General features: G+C 47.8%; 1 protein-coding gene across 2 annotated transcripts in view; it reads left to right on the top strand.

Moving 5' to 3' along the window:
* Nucleotides 1-22,427, top strand: part of mical3a (microtubule associated monooxygenase, calponin and LIM domain containing 3a) — a 67,076-nt gene that overhangs the window by 34,609 nt on the left and 10,040 nt on the right. The window contains exons 19-42 of one of the 2 annotated variants that reach the window (XM_008291996.1): nt 672-782; nt 1,247-1,309; nt 1,417-1,746; nt 2,144-2,257; nt 2,438-2,539; nt 3,544-3,657; nt 4,058-4,244; nt 5,145-5,239; nt 5,483-5,576; nt 7,989-8,184; nt 8,796-9,064; nt 9,341-9,433; nt 10,012-10,173; nt 10,635-10,697; nt 11,913-11,987; nt 12,092-12,205; nt 12,298-12,377; nt 12,458-14,555; nt 14,653-14,750; nt 15,623-15,799; nt 16,733-16,783; nt 17,476-17,583; nt 19,832-19,925; nt 21,723-21,773. In XM_008291996.1, coding sequence (XP_008290218.1) covers nt 672-782; nt 1,247-1,309; nt 1,417-1,746; nt 2,144-2,257; nt 2,438-2,539; nt 3,544-3,657; nt 4,058-4,244; nt 5,145-5,239; nt 5,483-5,576; nt 7,989-8,184; nt 8,796-9,064; nt 9,341-9,433; nt 10,012-10,173; nt 10,635-10,697; nt 11,913-11,987; nt 12,092-12,205; nt 12,298-12,377; nt 12,458-14,555; nt 14,653-14,750; nt 15,623-15,799; nt 16,733-16,783; nt 17,476-17,583; nt 19,832-19,925; nt 21,723-21,773 — 4,939 coding nt within the window. The remainder of the gene's footprint in view (nt 1-671; nt 783-1,246; nt 1,310-1,416; nt 1,747-2,143; nt 2,258-2,437; nt 2,540-3,543; nt 3,658-4,057; nt 4,245-5,144; nt 5,240-5,482; nt 5,577-7,988; nt 8,185-8,795; nt 9,065-9,340; nt 9,434-10,011; nt 10,174-10,634; nt 10,698-11,912; nt 11,988-12,091; nt 12,206-12,297; nt 12,378-12,457; nt 14,556-14,652; nt 14,751-15,622; nt 15,800-16,732; nt 16,784-17,475; nt 17,584-19,831; nt 19,926-21,722; nt 21,774-22,427) is intronic. The other variant, XM_008291997.1, reaches the window with a different exon arrangement.

Consider the following 22,427-nt stretch of genomic DNA (forward strand, 5'->3'; position numbering starts at 1 on the left):
GTCTTGTCGTCCTGACACCAGATTAGCCATTCCCATCACACACATTGATTTAAAGCCTCAGAAACTCTCCTGTTTAAAGGGGATTTAATTTGCTGCTGTTTTTTAAGTTTAATCTCGATGCGCACTAAGTCCCGGCTGCAGCACACATTAGCTGAGAGTCGATGGAAATAATCTTGATAATCCTGAAGTGCTTTGCTGTACAAAGTGTTTAGTTTTGTGAGTCACTCTCGATTCCAGGCGTAAATCTGGTACATTAGCTGGTGTGCATTTGCTCTACAACTTTCACAGTTTCTCTGTGATTTAATTAACGTTTTAATTACTGGTACAGGAGAATGTTTCTGCACCGGACTGACATCCATTGAGGCCTGTTTATAAAGCGGCTGTATACACACAGGGTGGTCTGGTTATTTTCGGTATGTGTGTGTGGAAGTGTGTCAGGTTTTCCTTCTGTCGGTTGCAGTGTCAGTAAACCTAACCAAGCAAAGTGGAAAAGCCGTACTAACTCTATTAACGTCTGTGTTGAGTTGACCCCAGCATATAGCATCGTCTCCCCTCTCAGCTCTGTAAAGCATTCAAACATAACATTGTGCTGTGAGTCCCAGTAAGTCTGAATCATATCTACCTTTAGCCGTGGTTCATCATTCTTCTTTCCCATCATCTCGTCTCTCAAGGCCAGAAGTGGTGCAGACCAACTGTCCAGCTCGGGCTCTCGGAGCTGCCCAAAGAAAACCATTCTGCTCCCTTCTTCCTCCTCCACTTCCTCGCTCTCTCTTCACTCCGAGGTGACGCACAGTCTGCTGTCTGTCTGTTTGTGTCCGTCTGTCTCTAGCCACAGATCCATGACAGACCCATTTAGCGTCCCCCTTTACTTCCTCACCCCCCACCAGCACCACCAGCTCTCGTCCCCCTAATTATGTGTGCTGTACCTCAGATTTGGCCTCTGTAGCGTAAATGAGGACAAAATGCTGTTATTCCCCAAGTGAGCGTCGTCAGTCTTGTTTACTTCCCAGCGAGTGGGTGTAGTGTATGTCATTATCACAGGAGCAGCTTGTTTTCGTGCTGACGGCGACGTTGTCGGGGTGTGATGGCTCTGCGACTGAGACACCGACTTGAGGGACCCTCGGGTGGTTTTAGCTTATCGTCAGGCGCTGTCAGAGGTTCTGCAAACAAGCTTTTCCCCAAACGAGGAGCCAACAAGCTCAGAGTGTTCATGCAGTGTGTGTTTCTGCTTGTTTCTGCCTTCAAGCGCGTACGTAAAAGTCCGGACGAAGAGGAACTTGAACACTACGAGAGGCCGCAGACACACGGGGTAGAGTACATTGAAATATGGAGCAGAACGTGCATTTCCCTCAATATCATGTTTAAAGCTTTAGCCATAAACATACCAGCAAGTCTCAACAGAGCTCCCCTTGGCAGGCGTGGATGCCGCTGCACCTCGCTGACCCGGGACCCATTCACATTCCTGGTATTCAGGAGCGGGCCGAGCGCCTGATCTCCAGGTTTAAGGGCAAAGCGGACAAGCCGCCCAAGGTGAACGCCCATGCATGGACTTGTTGTGAGAACTGGGCTTGCTGTTGTGCCATTTATCGGGCCTATTGGTGTATGAGTCTAACCCCCTCCTCTCAACCATTCCTCTCCCTCCTGAAGCCGAAGAAAAAGCCGTCCCGTTTCTTTTTAGAGCAGTGGCACTTGTCCCGAGACCTGGCTGTCAGTCCCGGTTCACCGCCGTCCCGTCACCACTCAGAGGTTGGGTTTCTGGTGCTGTGGGCTGAGACTCACCCTGTTATCACGCTGAAGAATAACCTCCTCTGGAAGTTTTTGCTACTAAAAACACATTATTCAAAGTTTTTTTTCCATTTTATTTATCTGAAGTGCAGCCTGTTGTTTTGCTGCGTGTCCGTGCCCGGCGCACGCTTTACTAACTGCAGGGCATCGCTTTCAGCAGTTTACTTACTCGAGCTTGCATTGCTGCGTAAATTAAAGGCTGTCAGCTGCGACTTTTGAAAACAATGGCTGACTGTACCGCAATGACAAGCTCTTTGAAAGGGAGATTGTTTTTGGAAGCTGCTAAAAATGCAGAGTATAATCTCCGCTTTCCTCCCCGTACGTCCCTTTGGTGATTGAATCGTCTGTTTCTCTGTAGGAATCGGCGAGGCCTCTGGAATCCGAAGGCCAGACGCCCATATACGTGCTTAGCATTCAGGAGAGGGCCGAGCAGCTCGCCTCTCAGTTTGAGGGCAAGCCGGCCGGACCGCAGGTGAACCTTCCCCGTTAACACAGACAGATCGTTATCAGTCTAAATGTTCGTACACGTTGATAAAGAAGCTGAATGAATCTGTGCATCCACAGAGTCAAAGAGGAAAATCTCTGCTGGTAGATGATTCAGTTGATGATTCACCTTTTTCTAACGACTGTCTTCTCCCCTTCTTCCGTGGAGCCGAAGAAAAAGCCGTCCCGTTTTTTTATGGATCAGTGGCACCAGGCCCGAGCCCACAGCCCCCCCGACTCTCCCCCTTCCACCTCTGACACCTTCAGACAGGTAGTGACTCGGCAGGAATGAGTGTGGCGATGCTGACACCTGCACTCGGCCCTTTGGGAAGCTGCATCGCTTCACCGAGTTGCTTAACTCACCTGAAGCTTCCTTTGAAAGCGGCTGCATGCTGAGAACTGGCCTGGTGTCTGTGGTTGCTGTGATTAATGTTTGGTGAGCGTCTCGGTTTGAGCAGATATCAGAGTATTGTCAGCTGGAGCGTGTTCTAATTCCACCAATTGTTTTTGCTGTGGTAGTGTTTTGGATTGGACGAGCAGCAGAATCATCATCTGGTGTAATTCTGTCTCCTGCTGTGGCCAAGTTAACATTCACTAACGCAGCGCTCAGTGCATCCCGTCCACAGTAACAGTGTTCACGGCTCGTACTACTGTTGACCTCAATTCAAGGATAAAATGGCTGTTTGTTTTTTTGGAGGTTTAATAGATTGAAATCTAATCCGGGTGTAGATTATTTCAGGATTTAAGCTGAAGATGGTTTCATACGCCGGCTGCGGGTGCTAGCAGACCAGCTGGAACGCAGCGTTTTGCTTTACATATTTATCGTTTAATAAGTAATCCAGAGTGGGAATGAAAAATGCATGACTGCTCTACACAAGTGTGGCAGCACGTGTTGGAGTTTCTGTTACAGCAGCACAGGTTGTCGACACACTGGGATGCTAATCTCTTCTTCTGATGCCCCAAATCCAATAATGCTCTGTGTTGGCAAATAAATGCACCGACTGTGGAAGTTACTACATAATTTGTGTGACTGAAGGCAGAAGTTATTTTATCAGCTTCGGGGCTGTTTTTATGAGCCATGTTATGAGCACATCTGAAACGCATGGAGACGCTGTTTTGTCGTGTTTAAACCCCGATCAGACGTTTACCTGCTGTGTTTAAGCACCTGTTGCCCTTCTTACCCCTCTCTCTTCTGTTTTTTCATGTTCTTTCTTTTGTCTAATGTTTGTCCACCTGTCTTTATTTTCTTTCCTTTCGTCCTAATGCTGTTGGTAGCGCTATGTGAGGATGTACACGGGGGGAGTTAGCTCATTGGCTGAGCAGATAGCCAATCAGCTTCAGTCTCAGGAAGATCCCAAGCCCCCACATGTACCTGAAAAGAGGGATTTGGTAAGAGCACTGTTTGTAGGTAGAAGGCACGTGGCTGCACAAATCACAGCATCACTTGCCGAACTTTGTGTGTGTGAAGTGATTTTCCCGTCACAGCTGAATCCCTTTAGCTGCAGAGTGTGTGTTTGCTAAACAACTACCTGCAGGTTGAACTGCTGCTGTGTTTGTAGATCATCATCAGATCCCCTCACTCCTCCTGATTAACAGCCTTCTGAGTTTCTCTGTTCTGTTACTGTTATGAGGTTCTGAATGACCTCAGTACCCGTCGTACGTCTGTAGCGCCCGGTGTCGGCCTGTGGCTTGAACATGATCGATGTATTAAGTCTCTCCTCCTCTCTCCTCTCCCAAATGTTTCCTTTATTTCATCTGAAGACTGATTGGATTCCGTTTCCTCCCGCAGGGCTCGCTCAGGAAAGAGTTCCCCGTCAACATCGGAGGCAGCGACGTTTGCTTCTTCTGTCGAAAGCGCGTCTACGTGATGGAGAGGCTGAGCGCGGAGGGGAAGTTCTTCCACCGCAGCTGCTTCAAGTGCGACTACTGCGGCACGACGCTACGCCTGTCCTCGTACGCCTTCGACGTGGAGGATGGTGAGGCTGACATTCATCAAGTCCAGTTTATTGTCATGTTGCTGTACATAAACAGCTGCACCGTAGAGCAGAGAACGTACAACTGAGTGACTCTGAGGAAACATTAAGATTTGAAGTTTTTCAGTGGAGCTACACACAGATGAGGAGTTCAAGGACCGTCAGAAAGTTGAAAATCCACTTTTTGTGCTTACAATGTCTGATAAATTATTTAGTTTTGGTGATTTAAAAAGAAAAAGCTCTGCCTTTCAAACCTGCGGGTGGGTTTCGGTTCGTAGGACTGGAATGCAAACAACAAAGATGAGTCTTCATTCTGAAGTCCTGAGTTATGCACATACAGAACAAATCATGCATTTTTGAACCATCATCCATAGATTTAAAATATGTACGACTCTGGTGCCCTCCGGTGGCCACTCGCTCCACCACAGCCTCCCCTCCACCTCCCTACCCGTCCTGAAGAACCCAGAACAGATGATTTGGATCAGTTCATCCGTTTTAGCAGCTTTGATGATCGGTCGGGTTTCATGTATGCATGTTTTGTGCATTTCCATTTGAAGCTGTAACCAGCAGACAGTCGGTTTGAGTTCAGCTGTGAGGCGTCGCAGCGACCTCGGGCCGAGTGCAGTCTTATGATTCCATATTTGTTCTCCTCACTGGGAGGTGTCTATTGTGCTCAAGGACAGACGGCAGATTGTTCAATGAGACAGAGTAGGTGTTGCTCAGCCTTGGGACTGAAACCCACTGATGGTCTGAAATGAGACAGAGAGGAATTTATTTTAGTCTTCTTCTGCAGAACAGATAGGATCTGTGGACTCGGAGGTGAAATGTGCAGAATTTGCACGGCGCTGTAAATGTTTATCGACTGTATTTGTTTATGCGCTCTGTGTCTCTTCTGTCCTGCAGGGAAGTTTTACTGCAAGCCCCACTACTGTTACCGTCTGTCCGGCTATGCTCAGAGGAAGAGGCCGGCTCCCTCCCCTGCTCCCATCACAGCTAAGGTACCTGCTTTTATTTGCTTAATGAAATCCTGGACTAAATTAGAATTGGACGGCAAATAAAGAAGAAATCAATTGTTTGACCTTCAGAACCGGCGTAGATGTGGGAAGCAGAGAGCATATTTACTTCAGGGATCTTTTTTTAATCTTGTCACCATTTGTTCTTGTGCTCTGACCTTCTATGAGCACTCGTGTCTTCCCACACTTCGCTGGCAGTCCACATCGTTTCTATCTTTACCTCCGCAGGAGAACCAGATGCCCCAAACTCCCACGACGACCGTAGATGCCCCCGGACGGGCGATGGCGGCGGCAGCCCCCTCGGCCGAGCTCCAACCCTCAGGTACCCGATTTTCCTCTCTAGCTGTGGCGGCTGCGCCCAGCCGTCTGGCCAAGGGCGTGGGAGTCCCGCTGCGTACCCTCCGCCGCACGCTCTCCTGGACCTGCCACCAGGTGGCGCACAACCCCCTAGATTCTCCCTTCCTGTGTACCTACTGCATCTACCTCTTCTGCTGTTTCACCATCAATGTGCTGCTCAACCTCCTCTAGCATGACTCTCGTGTCCCTTCCTCCTCCTCCTTCCTTACTTCCTCCTGCTCTTAGCTCATGTCAGAGGACTGTATAGATCCAGAGTGTACCGACTCACTGAGCCTGCAGTGTTCATGTAAATCCTGTAATTCTTTGTCTCAGTGATTGATTGATTTCCTGAAGATGCAGCATTCGTTCTGTTTCTGTTTTTACGACTTGTGACTGGCGGAGGGAGCTAAAGCGTCCTCCTGCAGCAGGATTTTAAAGAGTGAATGCTGCATCTTAAATCTATTTTTTTTCTTTCTTTTTTCTTGGCTTGGACATTAAAGAGAGCTGTGCAGAAGGTCTGGTCAGCTCTCCAGGCAGCACTTTTAACCCTTTTTGTAAAACTCTCCTCTCCAGCGTTCTATTCTGGTTTTTGATGTGAAATGTGGCCGTAATGTGGCAGCTTCCTTAAAACTCAACAGCAATAGATTCATAGGAGTTCATATATCTGCCTGCCTGACTCCTTTTGTTTTTTAATGAAGAGCCAAGCTTTCCTCCTTTGTGATTGTAACCTCTAGTGGCCTGTGACTGCTCTCTCTTAGCTCTACTTCCTCCTGTGTGATGTGTTTCGTTTTATTGCCTGCTCTGTGATGTGTTCTGACTGAAACTCACCGTACTGTGATCAAGTGCCTGTATCAGTGCTTTTTGTGAGCTTTACCTTTCCCCCTCCTATCAGAGCATCTTAAAACTGAGAGCTCTCCTAGTGCTTGAACTAGTGCCTGTGATTGGTTCTCTTGTGATTTTATTTTTTTACTTCCCGCTCCTCTGTCGGACCCTCTCGACTTCCTCCCGCATCCCTCGACCCCTCACCCTCCTCAACGGACCGCTGCTAAGAACCGCCTGCGTGTGCCAGACGTAGAGCATCCTTCCTAGAATAACCGCTTTGCATATTAGTTTATTAAAACCACGGATAGGACTGGTAAGCTTTGTAGAAAACGAATAATTGGAGTTTAAGTAAGTTTAGGCCTGCTGCATCGTGTGGCAAGAGTAGTACAAGAAACGATTAATTATGAAATACTGCAGTGATATTACTGAAATATGTGACTTTAATTATGTTATAATGTCGATTTAAAGTTCATCTCTAGATAATAATAATACACGTGTTTAAGTGTTGAAGAACAACTTTAATGATTTGATTAAACCAGGTTAAAGAAGTTAAAGCTTTTCGTCATCGGCTGATGTCTGCATTTAGGTTTTAATCATGTTTTTTTCATATAACGAATAATTCTGATTATTTAAAACACTTTGAAAGATAAATATATTTACCAGTGCAGATTGCATCTGTTGGGTCGCGCTAGCCCTTTAATTTCACCATATTTCAATGGAAACCGTAGAATATAAATCTTATTAAGCATGATGCCTTTTTTTTTGTTATGAGAGACAGAGGAACAGTTTTAGCTGCTCGTCCACACACAGAAACACACGATGCAGCATCAAATATCACACGTTCGTTTTTAGGAGGGGTCACAGCTTAAAGCGTCGCCAGTCGTTTTGTCCTAATTGGAGTTTATCTGCGCTTAAAGTGAGCGAGGAGATGACAGGAGTAATATAATCCTGTAATCCGTCATCCCGCTCGTATTAACCGATTTACAAGTGAAAACAGTTTTAAGGTTTGCTTCTCAGGATGGGAATAAGGCAAGGCACCAACCTTGTACATCATTTAATTATGGCATCATGGAACTATTTTAGAGTGTTAAAGCTCCTTGTGTTTGTTGATACTATTTGCTGTAGGAATATAATCTAATGCAATAAATTCGGTGATAGATCTTAAATCGGTGTGTCCTTGTCACTTTTTCCTTACGTTATGATTTTGCTAGAATGAGGAGAAGCCGTCGGACTGCAGGTGTGTGTGGACACGCACCAGTTCTCATTGGTGGATGTGTGACGGGTTTGATGCTGAAACTAAGATCAGTATCTGTATTCTGAGCGCTGTTCACAAGCAGTACGGGTTTATTCCTGTTTATTTCCTCTGAGACACCGTTAGAGGATGAAGCGTGTCCTCCTCACTCGCTCCTGCATGGCTCCTGCTACAGAGGGGATGTTTTTCTCTGCTCCTCTTCCCTTTGCTGTTGCACCCTGTTGATTCTCGGTTGTGCTCTCTTTCCTCTACGTTCTCTCCTCCGCCGCCCCGACGATCGTCACATCACCCGGTGGCGTCTCCGCGACGTGCTCCGCCGCTCAGTACCGGAGGTCAACGGCCTGCAGGAGCCGAGCCTGGCCAAACGCCTGCGGGGGACGCCGGAGCGCATCGAGCTGGAGAACTACCGCCTGTCCCTGCAGAGGGAGGAGGAGCTGGAGGAGGTGCCCGAGGAGACGCTGGCGGAGCACAACCTGAGCAGCGTGCTGGACAAGGTCACAGATGCTGACCTGGGTTCCAGGTAGGATAAACCATCCATCCATCATCTCTAAACCTTAATTCTCACTAGGGTCATGGGGGGCGGAGTCTATCCCAGCTGACTCAGGGTGAAGGCAGGTTCACCTGGACAGGTAACCAGTCTATCACAGGGCTACACTTAGAGACAGACAACCAAGCACACTCACATTCACACCTACGGACAATTTACAATCACCAATTAACCTCAGCATGTTTCTGGACTGTGGGAGGAAGCCGGAGAACCCGGAGAGAACCCACGCTGCACGGGGAGAACATGGAGACTCCACGCAGGAAGATCCCGGGTGTCCTCACCGGGACACGAACTGGCGACCTCCTAGCTGTGAGGCCACGGTGCTAACCACCGATTAGCCCAGGATTATACCAGCGTTTATTAATTTCTCGCTTCTGTCATGACCTGCTGAGTGTCTTTAGGCTAATCAGGCAAAAGAAGCAAATTAAACGATGTTCCTTGAGCTTCTGGGAACATGTCAGGACCCCACGTTTGTATTTTTTAACACTGAACAGACTCAACAAGTCAGCTAAGAAAAAAAATACAAGTTTGTAAATTACGACAGAAAATGGGAAGTTTGAATCTCCTTCTCTTTCTCCCAACAGTAGCTCAGAGTCCGACATGGAGGAGGAGGACGAGCAGGAGGATCAGGAGGAGGTGGAGGTGGAGGAGCACCTTCCCAGCCCCTCGGACCTCGGCGGCGTCCCCTGGAAGGAGGCGGTGGAGCTCCACGCCAAGCTCCGGGGCGAGGAGGGCGAGGAGGGCGAGGCTCAGGCTGACGCCGTCAGCAGAGACGGGGAGTTAGACGAGGAAGAGGAGGAGGACGAGGAGGAGGAAGAGGAGGATGAGGATGAAGAGGAGGAGTCTAGCGATGGTAAATCTGTTCTGCTGCTTGTACATCTTGGGCCCTGTGTTTCCTGTTTGGTTTTAATGTGTGTTTACACCCTGGCCAGACTCTGTTTTGTCCGATTCAGATCTTCGTGTATTGTTTGTAAGAATCATGTGTCTCAGACATTGTTCTCCTCATCCATGTGTCTTTCCTCCTTTCCTCCCCTCTCCCCTCCGTGTCCACTGTGTCTACATACACTGCACATGTATGTGTGTGTCTGTATGTGTTTTCCGTTGGGCCTTTGTCTCCCCCTGCTGTCAGAGGGCGATTACTGCCCCTGGGACAGAGAGCTCCAGTCAGGCCTCTGGCTGGACAAGTTCCTCACAGACGAAGAGGATGTTGGTACTTTTAAAGGTAGCAGCAGAAGTGCCTGCAGATGTGTTGAATGTGATTTAATCCGGTTTGATTTTCCGTTTTTAAGGATTTCTACGATAAGAGTGTGGGTTTGGCTTTGTTTTACTTTTGGTTTGTTGGTTTCCGTTGAGTTTGGTGTGTTTCTTCTCGTCCTGTTTAACCTGCTGTTTCAAACCCCACAAGTATTCGGCTTTGAACTACTAATCTGATCAATCCCAGAGACTTTTGTGTTTTCCCTCCAGGCGCTGCAGCTATGGTTTGATATTGAGTGGCAGAATTATTACATTCAAGAACTGGATGTTATTTCTTTCTTTAACTTTAGATCTTTGAAGCTCACGGTTATGGTTTGACGTTTTATTTTTGTTGCAGTGTGCTGCATGCTGCCTCCCTTTACTCACCTCTGATGAGTTTTCGTTACCGCTGTATAACCGTCTCTCTCTTTCATTCTTTTTTCTTCTTGTCCTGTCGTTTCTTCTCCCTCCCTTTCTTACACAATCTCTCTTTTTCTGCCTTTCCTTTCTTGGCTCACACAACTTCACCCCAAAAAAATCTCAACAAACACGACAACGTACATTTAGCCAGGAACCTGCAGATCCAACAAGTCCTGCAGCCTGTGGATCCACACGCCATTCCAGGTTTGGTGAGACCTCACCTGGACTCTGGGGGAGATAAGGATGGCCAGCTGGCCTCGGCCTCCCAACTCTCCCATCCCTCTGAGCTCACGCTGCCCTCCTCCACAGGTAACCCACCCAGAGGTGCTGTACGTCTGGGGAAAGGTGGTGTTGGTCCTCGCCGTGTTGAGGATCAGGGTGTCTGATTTTCACCAGTGTGGCTGCTGCTGCTGCTGTTGTGTGTCTGGAGGATCCATCTCCCCCCCGACTAACCCACCTGTTGTGTTTAATTATCTCCTGATTTTGTACATTTTGTAACATGGCTTGTTTTGTTTTTTGTTTTGTTTGTTCTCGGAATGTCTAATTTTGTGTTCAGCCTTTTAATTTGTCATTCACAGTCGCTGTCGTTCCTCTGGGGGTGAACGTAATGTTCGTCAGCCGCATCCCAGTTATAACCCCTCCCGTCAGTTTTCCTTTGATTTCGTTCTGCTTTGTTCTCTTGTGTTCTTTCCCATGTGTCTAATTGCTTTTACTGTTATTTTCCCGCCATCTATCCCCCCGTCGTTCTGTATCTTCTGGTTTGAACGTAGCCGCTGCCCACACATCCGCCCGACACGAGGCAGTGAGAGTCTGGTTGGAGTCCCTGTCTGGAGGTAGCACAGACTTTAAAGGGATCCCGACATCCCGTCTTAGACTCGTATTCTGTCCTGTCTATGGGCTGGCACTCTTCTGGAGCATGCAGCAGCAACACGTGCAGAGAAAACTCACAAGCATGCAGGCTGTCAGGCTGTCTGCTCTCCTGGGATCAGATCAGCACCTTTACGCCACCTTTCACACATAAAACCTCTCATTCTGCCCGTCCAGCTCATGTTGGACGATACGTCTTCTCTTTAATCACACTGTGTGATGTGCTGTAGTATAATATATCCAGAGAATGAGCTGAAGGGCTGAAAACACTTAATGTACACTTAGTGTTTCTTGCCCTGATGTGTGAGGTGTCTCACTTGGATTCTGCTGGTAGTGTTACTGTATTTGTGGACTAACCTCTTAATGGCACTTGTATTTGCACAATGTTCAGTGAATGAGGTACTTTATTAACCGTTTAAAAGCCTGAATGAGTGGAACGAGAGTCCTACAGAGGTGTTAGAACTCATGCACAGGCCTTGAGTTCTGGATGAGAAGCTCAGTGAAGATGTTCAGTGAAGATAAGACACCAGCGTTAGACGTTCAGGATGTGCTCCCACATGAACAATGGAGTGTTTCGTGCATTTAGCCAAAGAAAAAGATGATTATTAACATTTTGTTATTATTTGAAAATTGCATGAATTAACCGTTTGGGTCACGGCCCCTGTTTCCGTTTTGTTTGAGAAAAGCAGTTCTTCCAAACACTCTTGTGTTGCTGGCTGTGTTTTAACCGACGCATTAACATTTTGGTTGTGCTTTTGCTTGGTTCAAATGTTACCCATTTGCTAATTTAAAAATGGAAGGCTGCATGTGTTTTCATTTATTTTTTGTGCTAATGCTGCTCCGTGGACGTCCTCTGTTCACACTAATGACAGACTCACACTGTAGGATTTCATTTGTATGCACAACAAATTTTTCTTTGGCAGAACACTTTCCTAATCCTGTCTGCAGAAAAAAGAGGGTTTTGGTTTTGAAGTCTGTTCGTACTTTTTCATCTTTTAATTTCTGCACTTCACTCTTGAAAATTGGTCTTGATAGCTTTTTAGCCTGCAGCCAGAATTTCTGAGAAAAGCTCTTTCAAGGTTAGCTTGTTAGGGAGCTGAGAAAGTTCTTACGCTGCTGTTGACTGAAGCCAGCGTGTGATGGCTGGACCAGTAATATCTCACCGTGTTGTTTCATGGCAGAGCCGTGTGAAGACGAAGAGCTGGAAGCAGAAGCAGACAGTCCAGATGTGGAGCCGGGTACGGAGATGGATCAGGGTGAGCAGCCACAATAATACAAATAATGATGAATAATTTAAATGCTTAAAGTTACCGAGCGGTGGACCAGGGAGGTGTTTCATGCTGTTGTGTTTAAATTCCAGATGACATCCCCTCAGACGCCGAAGCTGAGGCACGCTTGCACCCGTCAGAGAACCACGAAGCTCCACACGAGGAAGACAAGAAATCAGACAGTCTGGGAATGGCCTCCAGTGTTGGTACGTGTCACAAACCTTCCCTCTAAATTGATAACTCGCATATATTTTACAAAAATAACCAGCGGTAGCATTTTTGTTATCTGTGAACTCAGAACCATCCAGCATCAGCCCCGTGCAGAAGGAAGACATTGTTCTTTCTCCGCTCCAACCCTCCCCGGAGCCTGAAAAACAGGTGAGATAACTCCACTTTCATCGAGCTGAAAGCATGTGATGGCTTTTGGCTAAACCCTGAACTTCTCTGTGTCTTTCCAGATAACTCCACTGAAGTCTCCCGGCACCCGCTTCTTCACAGATCCGTTTATACCCGAGGAGACGAAGCCCGAGAAGACGGCTCCATCTCCTGTCGCCAGGAGCCCACTTTCCCCATTACCTGCATCTGTCCAGAGTCCTGCTTCTGTTCCTTCTCCTACTCTTGCTGCTTCTCCCGTCAGCGTCGCTGCCTCACCCTCACCTCATCCTGCCTCACCTCATCCTGCCTCACCTCTTCCAGCCTCACCTCTTCCAGCCTCACCCGTCAAGTCACCCGTTGCCTCTCCGCTCCAGCCAGCCAACGAGTCACCTGCCAGATCTCCAGTCAAGTCACCGGTTAGCTCACCAATCCGCTCCCAGCCCACCTCCCTGCCGGAGACACGTGCACCGAGATCTCCGGTCTTCCCCCACCGCTCCATCTGCCCTCTGACAGGAAACCCCCTCTCCCCGATCTGCGCCCAGCCTCTGCCCTGCCACGAACCCTCGTCGCCTCTCACCTCCGATTCTCCCGTCAGAACTCAGCCCGTCCCCGCGGTCACTTCCACGCCCATGACCAAAACGGACAAAACCACGCCCGAGTCTTCAAGATCTGAAGATTCCTCGACAGAGGAAACGCCGTCTAAGAAGACAGACATCATCGAGGAGTTCTGGCTGAAGAGCGCTGAGATCAGAAAGAGCCTGGGCCTCTCTCCTCTGGACCGCAGCAGTAAACTCTTAGAGAAGAGCGTCGTTAAAACTCCGCCGCAGGACTCGGCACCTGCCAAGACGCAGTCGGCGCCCGACGTGTCCGAGGAACCGAAGCCTGCGTTCGCCGGCCGAGCTGTCATTCGCAGAATCAACATCACTCTGGAGGGTCAGGTTATCACTCCTCTGGTTCCCGTGGAGGCCAAGAGTGACGGCTCCGATAAGAGGGACGTCAGCAGCAGCTCGGGCTTGGGCTTGAATGGAAGCCTGGCCACCAGCCAGACAGTCAACAGTGACAGCTACAACACGTCTGACTCCACCATGCTCACCCCGCCCTCCAGCCCGCCGCCGCCTGTGCCTGCTAATCAGTCTCCGGCCGTGCTCCGGCAGCAGAGACACCAGGTGTCCTGGAGCAACGGGACGGACAAACCTCCACCTGAGCGTGCCAAAGAGCCGGCAAAAACCAAAACTCCCGTTCCCACGCCCAGGACCCAGCTGAGCCCCGTGTCTGCGCCCAAACCTGCACCCAGGAAGGTCTCCTCTCCTCAGGCCACGCCGGAAACTACTCCGGTGGTCGTCATGAGAGAAAAGAAGAAGCCTCGGCCGCAGGAGGTGAGGAAGTCGTTTGTGGAGACGGTGGAGGAGATCCCGTTTGCCGACGACGTGGAGGAGGCGTATGACGAGCGGACGCCAGAAACGAGCATGAACAAGTATTACACGCCGCCGACCAGCAAGCCCAGCAAGGAGAGACCTCCCCTGCATCTGGCGCTAGCGATGGAAAACGGTAAACCCAATATCCCAGCCAACCCAGCCGCTAAGACCCAGAGGGCAACTCAATTCTCTCCAGAGGCTAAGGAGATTGCTGAGGAGAGAATAAGGGCCAGAGAGAAGTCTGTGAAGAGCCAGGCTCTGAAAGACGCCATGGCCAAGCAGCTGCACAAAATGAAAGAGTCAGACGTAGACAAGGGTGCCTCACCTAAAGTGGCCTGGAGCGTGACCCCAGACTCAGCCGCAAAAAGCAAGAAGTCCGCCGGATCTCCAAAGACGTCCGCCGTGAAGGCTTTGGAGTCAAAGAAGGGAGAGACTCTGCCCGAGAGATTCTTCAGCAGCAACAAGAGCCTGGACAGCTCGGTGGCCTCGTCGGACGGCTCCACCGTGAGTAAGAGCAAGAAACGGAGCTCCCTCTTCTCGCCACGCAAGAACAAGAAGGAGAAGAAGGCCAAGAACGACAGCAGCAGGGTCTCAGGCACTGACGAGACGCCGCCCAAGCACAAGTCTCTGTGGAAGGCTGTGTTCTCAGGGTACAAGAAGGACAAGAAGAAGAAGGACGATAAGTCGTGTCCGAGCACGCCGTCGTCCAGCTCCACCACTCAGGACTCCGCCAAGAAGAAAACGTCGCCTGTCGGGAGATCTTCAGGTTTGTTCCAGAGGTTGACGAATGTTTCTGAATGTCGTGATCGAGGCTCCAGTTTTCAGGAAGAATAAGAATTAATCTGTTTGCTTATTTTATGTAGCAGACTTGAAATCACGCCGAAACCTGAGCTTCTCGGAGGACTCGGACCTGTCCTGCGATGACGTTCTGGAGAGATCCTCCCAGAAGTCGAAGGCAGATGTGAGTAACAGCGAGCAGAACTACGTCCTCGTCATCTGGTGTTCATGCATGTGTCGCCTCGCAAAGCCCGCCTGAGGAGACCGAGCAGAGCGCCCTGATCAGGGGAGACCAGCTCCTCAAAACCTGATCACTTCAAAGGAAATTAAGTAAAATCGGGGAAGGCTCTCTGATCAAAGTTTGTTTTAAGAAGCGACCTAAAAGAAAGTCACTGACTCGGCCGACCCGGTTTCTTCGGGCACCAGAGCCTCGAGGCTTTGACTGCAAACACTCAGCTCCCCTTAGTGTTCAGCTGGACCCTGGAAAAGACAAAATAATATTGTCTAAGTGCGTACCGGGCACGTAGAGGTCAAACCCTAGCTGGGAGAGAGGCCAGTAGTCTTATCATCATACTGGGAGCCTGGTTCTGGTTAAAGCCTGGCAGACGAGTTCTGTCAAGTTTGGAGCTGTTCAATAGATTTCTTGGTTCCAGCAGGTAAAAAGGCTTTTTGCAAGAATCCAGACGTGATGCAAAAAAACATCTAAAACGGTCTCTGAGTTCAAAAGTTCCAATAGATAGATAGATATATAGAGAGAGAGAGATCATGTTTGAAATGTTGCTAAGATGATAAAATCAGGTTTGCTTTGTGGACATCAGCTTTCTTCTTCTTGACAGGATTCAAAAGGGAACCGGCTGATGTCAGAATCTGACCCAGTGACATGAATCTCTGTTTTATCAGCTGAAGGAAGTGTTTGACGCCTTTCTGTTGTTTTCTGCTAAAGAAATCCCTCCATCATTACCAGACAGGCTTTGCGAGGCCAGACATGCCGTCCTCACATCGGTTACACCAGTTTGTGTAAAAACACTTGTTTGTTGTAATTTCTCCCTCCCGCAGCGGCACATGGACATCTTTGACTTAGTGTCAGGCATGCAGAAGGAGGCGATAAAGGAGGAGAAGGTGGAGAAGGAGAGAAGGAGGGAGTTGAAGGAGAGAAAGAGGGTGAAAGAGAGGCATAAGGAGAGGGAGCGTGAAAAGGAGGTTGAGCGAGAGAAGGAGAAAGACGAAGAGGAGGTATTGTGCAGCAGCCGGTGGAGTCGTTCTGAATATTAGCCAATCGGACGGTTTAACGTCGCCCATATTTCACTAATGTTAAGTTCATGTAGCTTAGCCCCTGGCGTCTCAGGATAACCTCTCATACATATTTAACACCTAAATCATTTCTTTTTAAAGCGGCGGTGGAATAAAACACAAACTGTGATAAAGATGTGTTGATTTGTTTTGGGCATCACAATACGAGATGTTAAAAGCACCTCATAATGATGGAAAAGAAATCTCTCATTCATTCCTTATGCAGGGTGCATAGATCATATCAGGACTGCAGAAAGTTAGCACACAAAACCCCAAACTTTCTAAAACGACTTATTTAATTTGAATCCATTTGCATTTATTATGTTTATGGCTGAAATTCAAAATGACGCTCTCCAGTGCTGCCGAGTCTGTGTGGTTAGATCCAGTGGAGTCGGGCCAGAGGCATGCATTCATTAACCACTGTACAACTCTTCCTCCTTCATTCTCAGCACTTATGTGAAGAAGGAATTGACATCTCATTATTCTTTATAAATATCAGTATTAATGCTGCCGCGGCAACAGGCGGTTAAAGCTGCCTCCCAGAGCCCACGGGACTCGTGTAGACTAGTCTCTGGTGACTTGTAGGCTTCCAGACATGTGACTGTGAGTGTTAGATAGATGTGGTGTTAGCAGTAACACACTTCCTGTTATCATGCAGGTGTCTGTGTTTAGTTGGACTACTTCGTGTCGTTTGGGTTCGTTGTGGTGCGGGAGATTAACATTGCCTGTTTTTATCGTACCAGCTAAAGTGTGACTTCCTCGTTTGTTTTTTGTTAATTTAACATAATCATTAACCCATTTAATCATATCATCTGTATCATGTTCCTTCCTTTTTGTTTTTTTCTTTTTCTGTTTATGTTTTGTCTTCCCTCCAAGTCTGTGTATGTCCCTCACGCACTGGCGTTCAAGAGATCGTATGCCACAAAGGTAGTATTACGTACATTCCCATCCATAACCTCCTCACCCACTCCACTCCCACTCCGCCTTCCTGCACATGTGCCACTCTGCTGGCTTCCATAACACCCCCTGCGTCCGCCTGGCCTCAGACTAATAACCGTCCTCTCTGGATGCATGTGACAGCCGGACAGCCACTTTACTCGCTGCTGGAACGTCCGCTCTGTTAAAACACGACTTTTCCAAACGGCGCTCACTCTTCTGGTCACAGTGTTCCCTCTGCATCTGTCCAAACCACGGGCTGCTCCTCTCTGACTGGTCTCGTATTAATCTGCCCACCTGTCGCTGTGCCACCTGTATTTACTTCCTGGAGTAACTTGTGACATGTTTCTCCACTCTGGTGCTATCTTCTCTTTCTCCTGAATCGCGCCAGCTTTTTGTGTCCTCACACGTCTGCCAAAAAGGGGAAAGTTCTGCTCATTCACATTTTATACCACAAACAAGAGCTGCAGTGAAGTTAATTTGTGTTGCCATACATTTATAGAGCCAGAGATGTGTGGTAAACGCCCTCATATAGATGTTCTAGCTTCCTAGACGATGCAGACAGCTTCCCCTCCTCTCCTGCTCAGTGGTTCTGACGGGTCGTGGCCCCGTGGAACCAGCTTCACACGTCGGCGGCTTGTGGATGAGACCTCTCTGACTCGTGTTTCTGTGCGTTCCACCAGAAAACCTACACGGAGGAAGAGCTGAATGCCAAGCTGACGCGCCGAGTCCAGAAAGCTGCACGGCGACAAGCCAAGCAGGAGGAACTCAAGCGGCTGCACAGAGCTCAGGTAACGGACACGCTGGTAGCTGGTAGGCTGTAAAGTTTAATGCACCTGGTGGGAAAATGTTCTTTTTTTAATGACGTTATTGTAAAATCGGATCCTTGCTTTTGTCGCTTTAATGTCCCGCTTCAGGTGTAAATTCATCCCTAAAAACGTCATCTCAGTGCACGTGTTTAGATTTTTGTTTTCCATAAAACAGAATCTGTTTCTGCTTTAAAAAGGCTCAGACGCAGCTTTAAACAAGTGCATCTACGAGCTCGCTGCTTCTCTCCTTCCTCTCACGGCAGCTCGACTTCAGCAGCCGACTGTGACGCTGTGAAACTGCTGCGCTGTGGCGTTGTGGGATTTTTAGAAAACTGAAACTGATTTTTATAGTTTCATAAAAGACAAACCTAAAGATATGATTTGGGAGGTTAAATAAATGTCGAAATGAGACTAAAATGTGACGTGTAAAAGTCAAGCATGAAGAAATAACGTGATTAAATAATATCATGTGTAAACAAAACAGTAGTTATGAATCTACTGGACGAACCTGTGAAAAAAAACATCCATCCATCCATTATCTATACACCGCTTAATCCTCACCAGGGTCATGGGGGGCGGAGTCTATCCCAGCTGACTCAGGGTGAAGGCAGGTTCACCTGGACAGGTAACCAGTCTATCACAGCTACTGGAAAAACCCAACCTAGTAAAAATCTACTGAAGGCTGACACCTGCTGGCAGGCCGGGATACAGCAGGCCTGGGTTCAGATAAGGACGCCATGGCCTGGAAATGACCCCGTAAACATGACGTCCAGAAAGTCATAAGAGGTCTACCACTGGGGGGGGAAGCAGGAACCCAGGGCCGTCTGAGATCATGCTGTGCTAAGCAGGAAATAATGCTGACTACGGGCTTTCTGATGGGTATCACAGATTGGGGTCGGGGTTTGTCCACGGTAGGAGGACGAAGTTCGCAGACGTTGTTAGCTGGCCACGTCTCGAGATTCTGCTAATGTAGCCTCTGAATCGAATAAACTTTATTCACATCAGAGTCTGACGACTGTTTGGAGATTTTTTCCGTCTCGTAGAACTTTTTTGGGACCTGAAGTACCGAGCTAGGGATCCTGATCATCGCTGGCCCGAAGCAGGCAAGCCGAGTCACGATTGGAGCGATCCAGCCACACGTGTTAGAGCCAGAAACTGATTTTATAGAAAAATAACGATACAGAAAGGTCCACGGCAAGAGCTGACAGGATTGGTTTCTTAGGTTTGTGATGTATGAAATCCAGGAAGTGTCGATCCGTTTATTTGAAGCTGTCGCTGCAGTTTCAAGGTAGAAATGCTCATCTGTGGTGTTTACTGCCTTTTTCCCCTCATCATACATCATCCAGCGTTTAAAACATCATAGAAGTTTAAAAAAAGAAAACATTCCCACCAGAGGGGGTCTTGAAACACACAGTTAAGTCTAAGCGTGTACACTGAGGTGTATTTTTATACAGCATGGTTTCTGCAGCCGCTGCTAGTCGGAGCTGCTTCACACCGTAGGTCACTCTAATGTGACTCAACCCTCTTGGATTGAGGCCAAATGCATCCTTTGGTTTGGAAATCCGCTGTGATTGATGCCGTAACTCTGCAGCACGGCTCCCAGTCCACTGACTCAGCACTAAGCTGCCTCCTCTCCTGGAGCTGTGGTTAGCTGGCCTGAATTTCACTTCCTTTTAGTGGCTATTTGCAGAAGCTAAACAGAAGTTCTTTTTTAGCTCCCATTGCTGGGTGGCACAGATAAACTTCAGCACTGAAGTTTACAGTAGAGAAACTTTTCAAAGGGAGCGTCCTCTGTGCAGTTCGTATGCCACCAGGACTAGCAGGTATAAATTAGGAAAACATTTATTAAAGATGGATGCTGATTTGCTCGTTTCCATGACGTTACCAGTTAGATGAAGGTGGTGTGGGCCACGTGGGTGGGGCGGAAACACTGAAATAACTTCTGCTGAAAATCATTAAATTACATTTTTAGCGCCCGTCAAAGCAGGCGTACGTACTTGTAGACATCAATAAAGTTGTAATTATCAGCGCTCCTGTTGCGCCTTAAGACATGGATTTTTTAATGAGGGTAAACAGTTTCGTCAATGGAGTGTTTGGGGCAAATCAGCTGTAATTAGCAGCGCTCGTTATTGCTCCACGCGCCCGACCTGTTTACAGCGTGCATGTGTGTTCCTCTGCGTGTTTATGCCTGCGTGCATTTCATTAACGATGTCGTTGCTTCTCGGCTCAGATCATCCAGAGACAGTTGGAGCAGGTGGAGGAGAAGCAGAGGCAGCTGGAGGAGAGGGGCGTGGCTGTGGAGAAAGCTCTGAGAGGAGAAGCAGGTAACAACTCCCCACTCATGCCTTCATATATATACGTATAATATATGCATTTGTTGTCAATCTGGCCGTCCCATGTGGCGTGTTTGTAATATTGCTGCAGATTAGACGTAACGTCCACATTCAGCGAGCTAATGGCTGTAATGAGTTTCATAACTCTTCTATTATTAATATTTTACAAGTGATTTACTGCTGGTACGGCAGTTAAATCTAGTTGTTTTTTTTGTGTCAGCTACTCACCGATGCCCGCTCCGTGAGGCCACAATTTATCTTTATGTGATACGAGTTGGGCCTTTAAGAGAGCCCCTGAGGGAGCAGCGGTAATATCCATGATTAGGATTATGTAACTCCGAAACCTGTCCCTCTGTGGTCATTTAGGTTGTGCTGAAATCACCGTCTGCCTTTATGGTCCCATCCAGGCGTAGCCGAGCATATTTCAGCACGCAGATTAGTTGCAGAAAAACAGATTTGTTTCTCCAAAGTCATAAAGACTTCTTGTTTCTGACAAGGGACTATCACAGACGATGTAGCTCTGAGACGAAGAGTAATTTATATGTTAGGCGTGAGCACGATTAGCGATGGCGCGTTATGTACATGTTGTGGGTTTCTATGAGAATAAAGGACTTTATTTGACATATATTAGATCCCAGTGTACTTTATGGTGCCGTTAGCTGAGCAAATCGAGCGCCTTCATCATGCAAAAGCACGCACGGAGATGCATCGAGCATTTATTTCACTTTTTTCTCCACCAAACAAATTGACTTTTTCTCCACCGCTGTTTATCCGATCCAATGTCTGAGTCTGTTTTAACTTGTTTACTACTCTACTCTCTTAAAGGATTGTATAAAGGTACTTATACATTACCCAAACAGCACAAAAGAAGATCAGGTATTAGATTTACTGTAGTTTCCTTTTTTTATTATTATTTTTGACACTGTTACGTAGGCTCCATCTGTGGTGACACACTGCAACCGTTCTCCATCTCCGAACATGTTGATCTCTGTTCCTTCATAACATGTCCGCCATCGTCAGTTCCAGCTGCATGCCGTCCCGGAGAATGTGTGTCCCGACATAGATTTGTGTGTGTGTGCTCGTTCTGGATGTGTGTCGTCCTCTTCACCGCCTCTCAACGAGGAGAGTTTCTTGTACTCTGATCTCTACTCGGATCACGTTGCGTTCTCTCCAAACGCAATCAGAGTGTAAAAGAAACCAAATTTAAATTGGGCTCGCCGGCTGACAACGTCCATATTAGAATGCTTTTCTGCAAATGTTTGCTGTAGTCGAGTGACTCGACACAGACATTTGTTGAGCTCTTATCTACTAAACATCTCATCGTTGTTCGTTATTGGGGTGTTGAGAACGCACAGCAGCGATCCAGAGCTGACTTTTCTGTCGTACCCAGAGGATTGTGCACCAAACAGAGAGTCAGCTCTCGCTTGCTTCGTCAAATTAAATGCACATTAAAAAAACAAAACAGAAACTGAATTTGAGCAGTTTCCTCGACACGTCCGCTGTGTGTGAAAGCAGCCGGACCGACCCAGTGAACAGCAACACAGCAAATCTATGTTGCAGTCTCTTATTATTTTGGGGAGATGTAGTGTTGCACAAGCTGTGGCTGCATTAAGCAGCGGCGGTGAGTACCGACGGACTCTCTTTGTTCTGAGCGTTGCTGCAGTGTGTGTGTGTGAACGTGCATGACTTGCTGTTGTTGGAGGATTTTCTGTGTGTGTGTGTGTTTGTGTGCCCAGTTTGGGGCCGTTTGAAATAACTCCTATCTCTAATATATCCCTGTCATTGTAGACTATTGGGGAGATTCTAATTACAGTGAAATCCTGGACTTGCATCTGGGCGGTATGTATTTCAAACCTGTCGCTTTACAACTAACCTAATTGCTAACCCGATCTGTCCTTCCTCTTGTTTTGACTACCTGAGCTTTGAACCCCTCATACCTGCCCTGAAGTGGCTGGCTGTGCTGGCTGGCTTCTAGCAACACGTTCTGCTCCTCTTCCTCCCTCCTCCTCCCCCATTCCTCCCCCTCCTCACCTCCGTCACCGGGTTTGTAGTTCTCGTTACATCAAACGAGCTCAGACACTCGGCCTCATGCTGTCCTCTTAAGATCCTCTTTGATCTCCATAAACTTATGAATGATGAATGAACGCATTAATGAGTAACTTTTATTTTGTCACACGCCCGCCGTACAACACGGCAGACCCACAAACGGACTTCCTGGATTTAAAACGCAAACGAGCTGAGGGCTGCATCGACAGCGAGTAGAAGAATAGTAACACGATTGAGCAGTTTGTAAGTTAAGATCGACGAAGTTTATTCAACAAAAGCGCCGACGTGATGGATGAGACGAGGAAGAAAGAGCTTCGGATTCTCATTTACGGTTTATTCTGCATTGTGTCCCATGAAAAGACCAAAACCCACCAAAGAGTCGCTCCTACCAGCAAGTATTGTCTGTTTAAAATTGGATATAGCTTTTCCCTCTCGTCCACATGCCTC

Source organism: Stegastes partitus, unplaced genomic scaffold, assembly GCF_000690725.1.
Source record: "Stegastes partitus isolate 25-593 unplaced genomic scaffold, Stegastes_partitus-1.0.2 Scaffold776, whole genome shotgun sequence".
Taxonomy (NCBI): Eukaryota; Metazoa; Chordata; class Actinopteri; family Pomacentridae; genus Stegastes; species Stegastes partitus.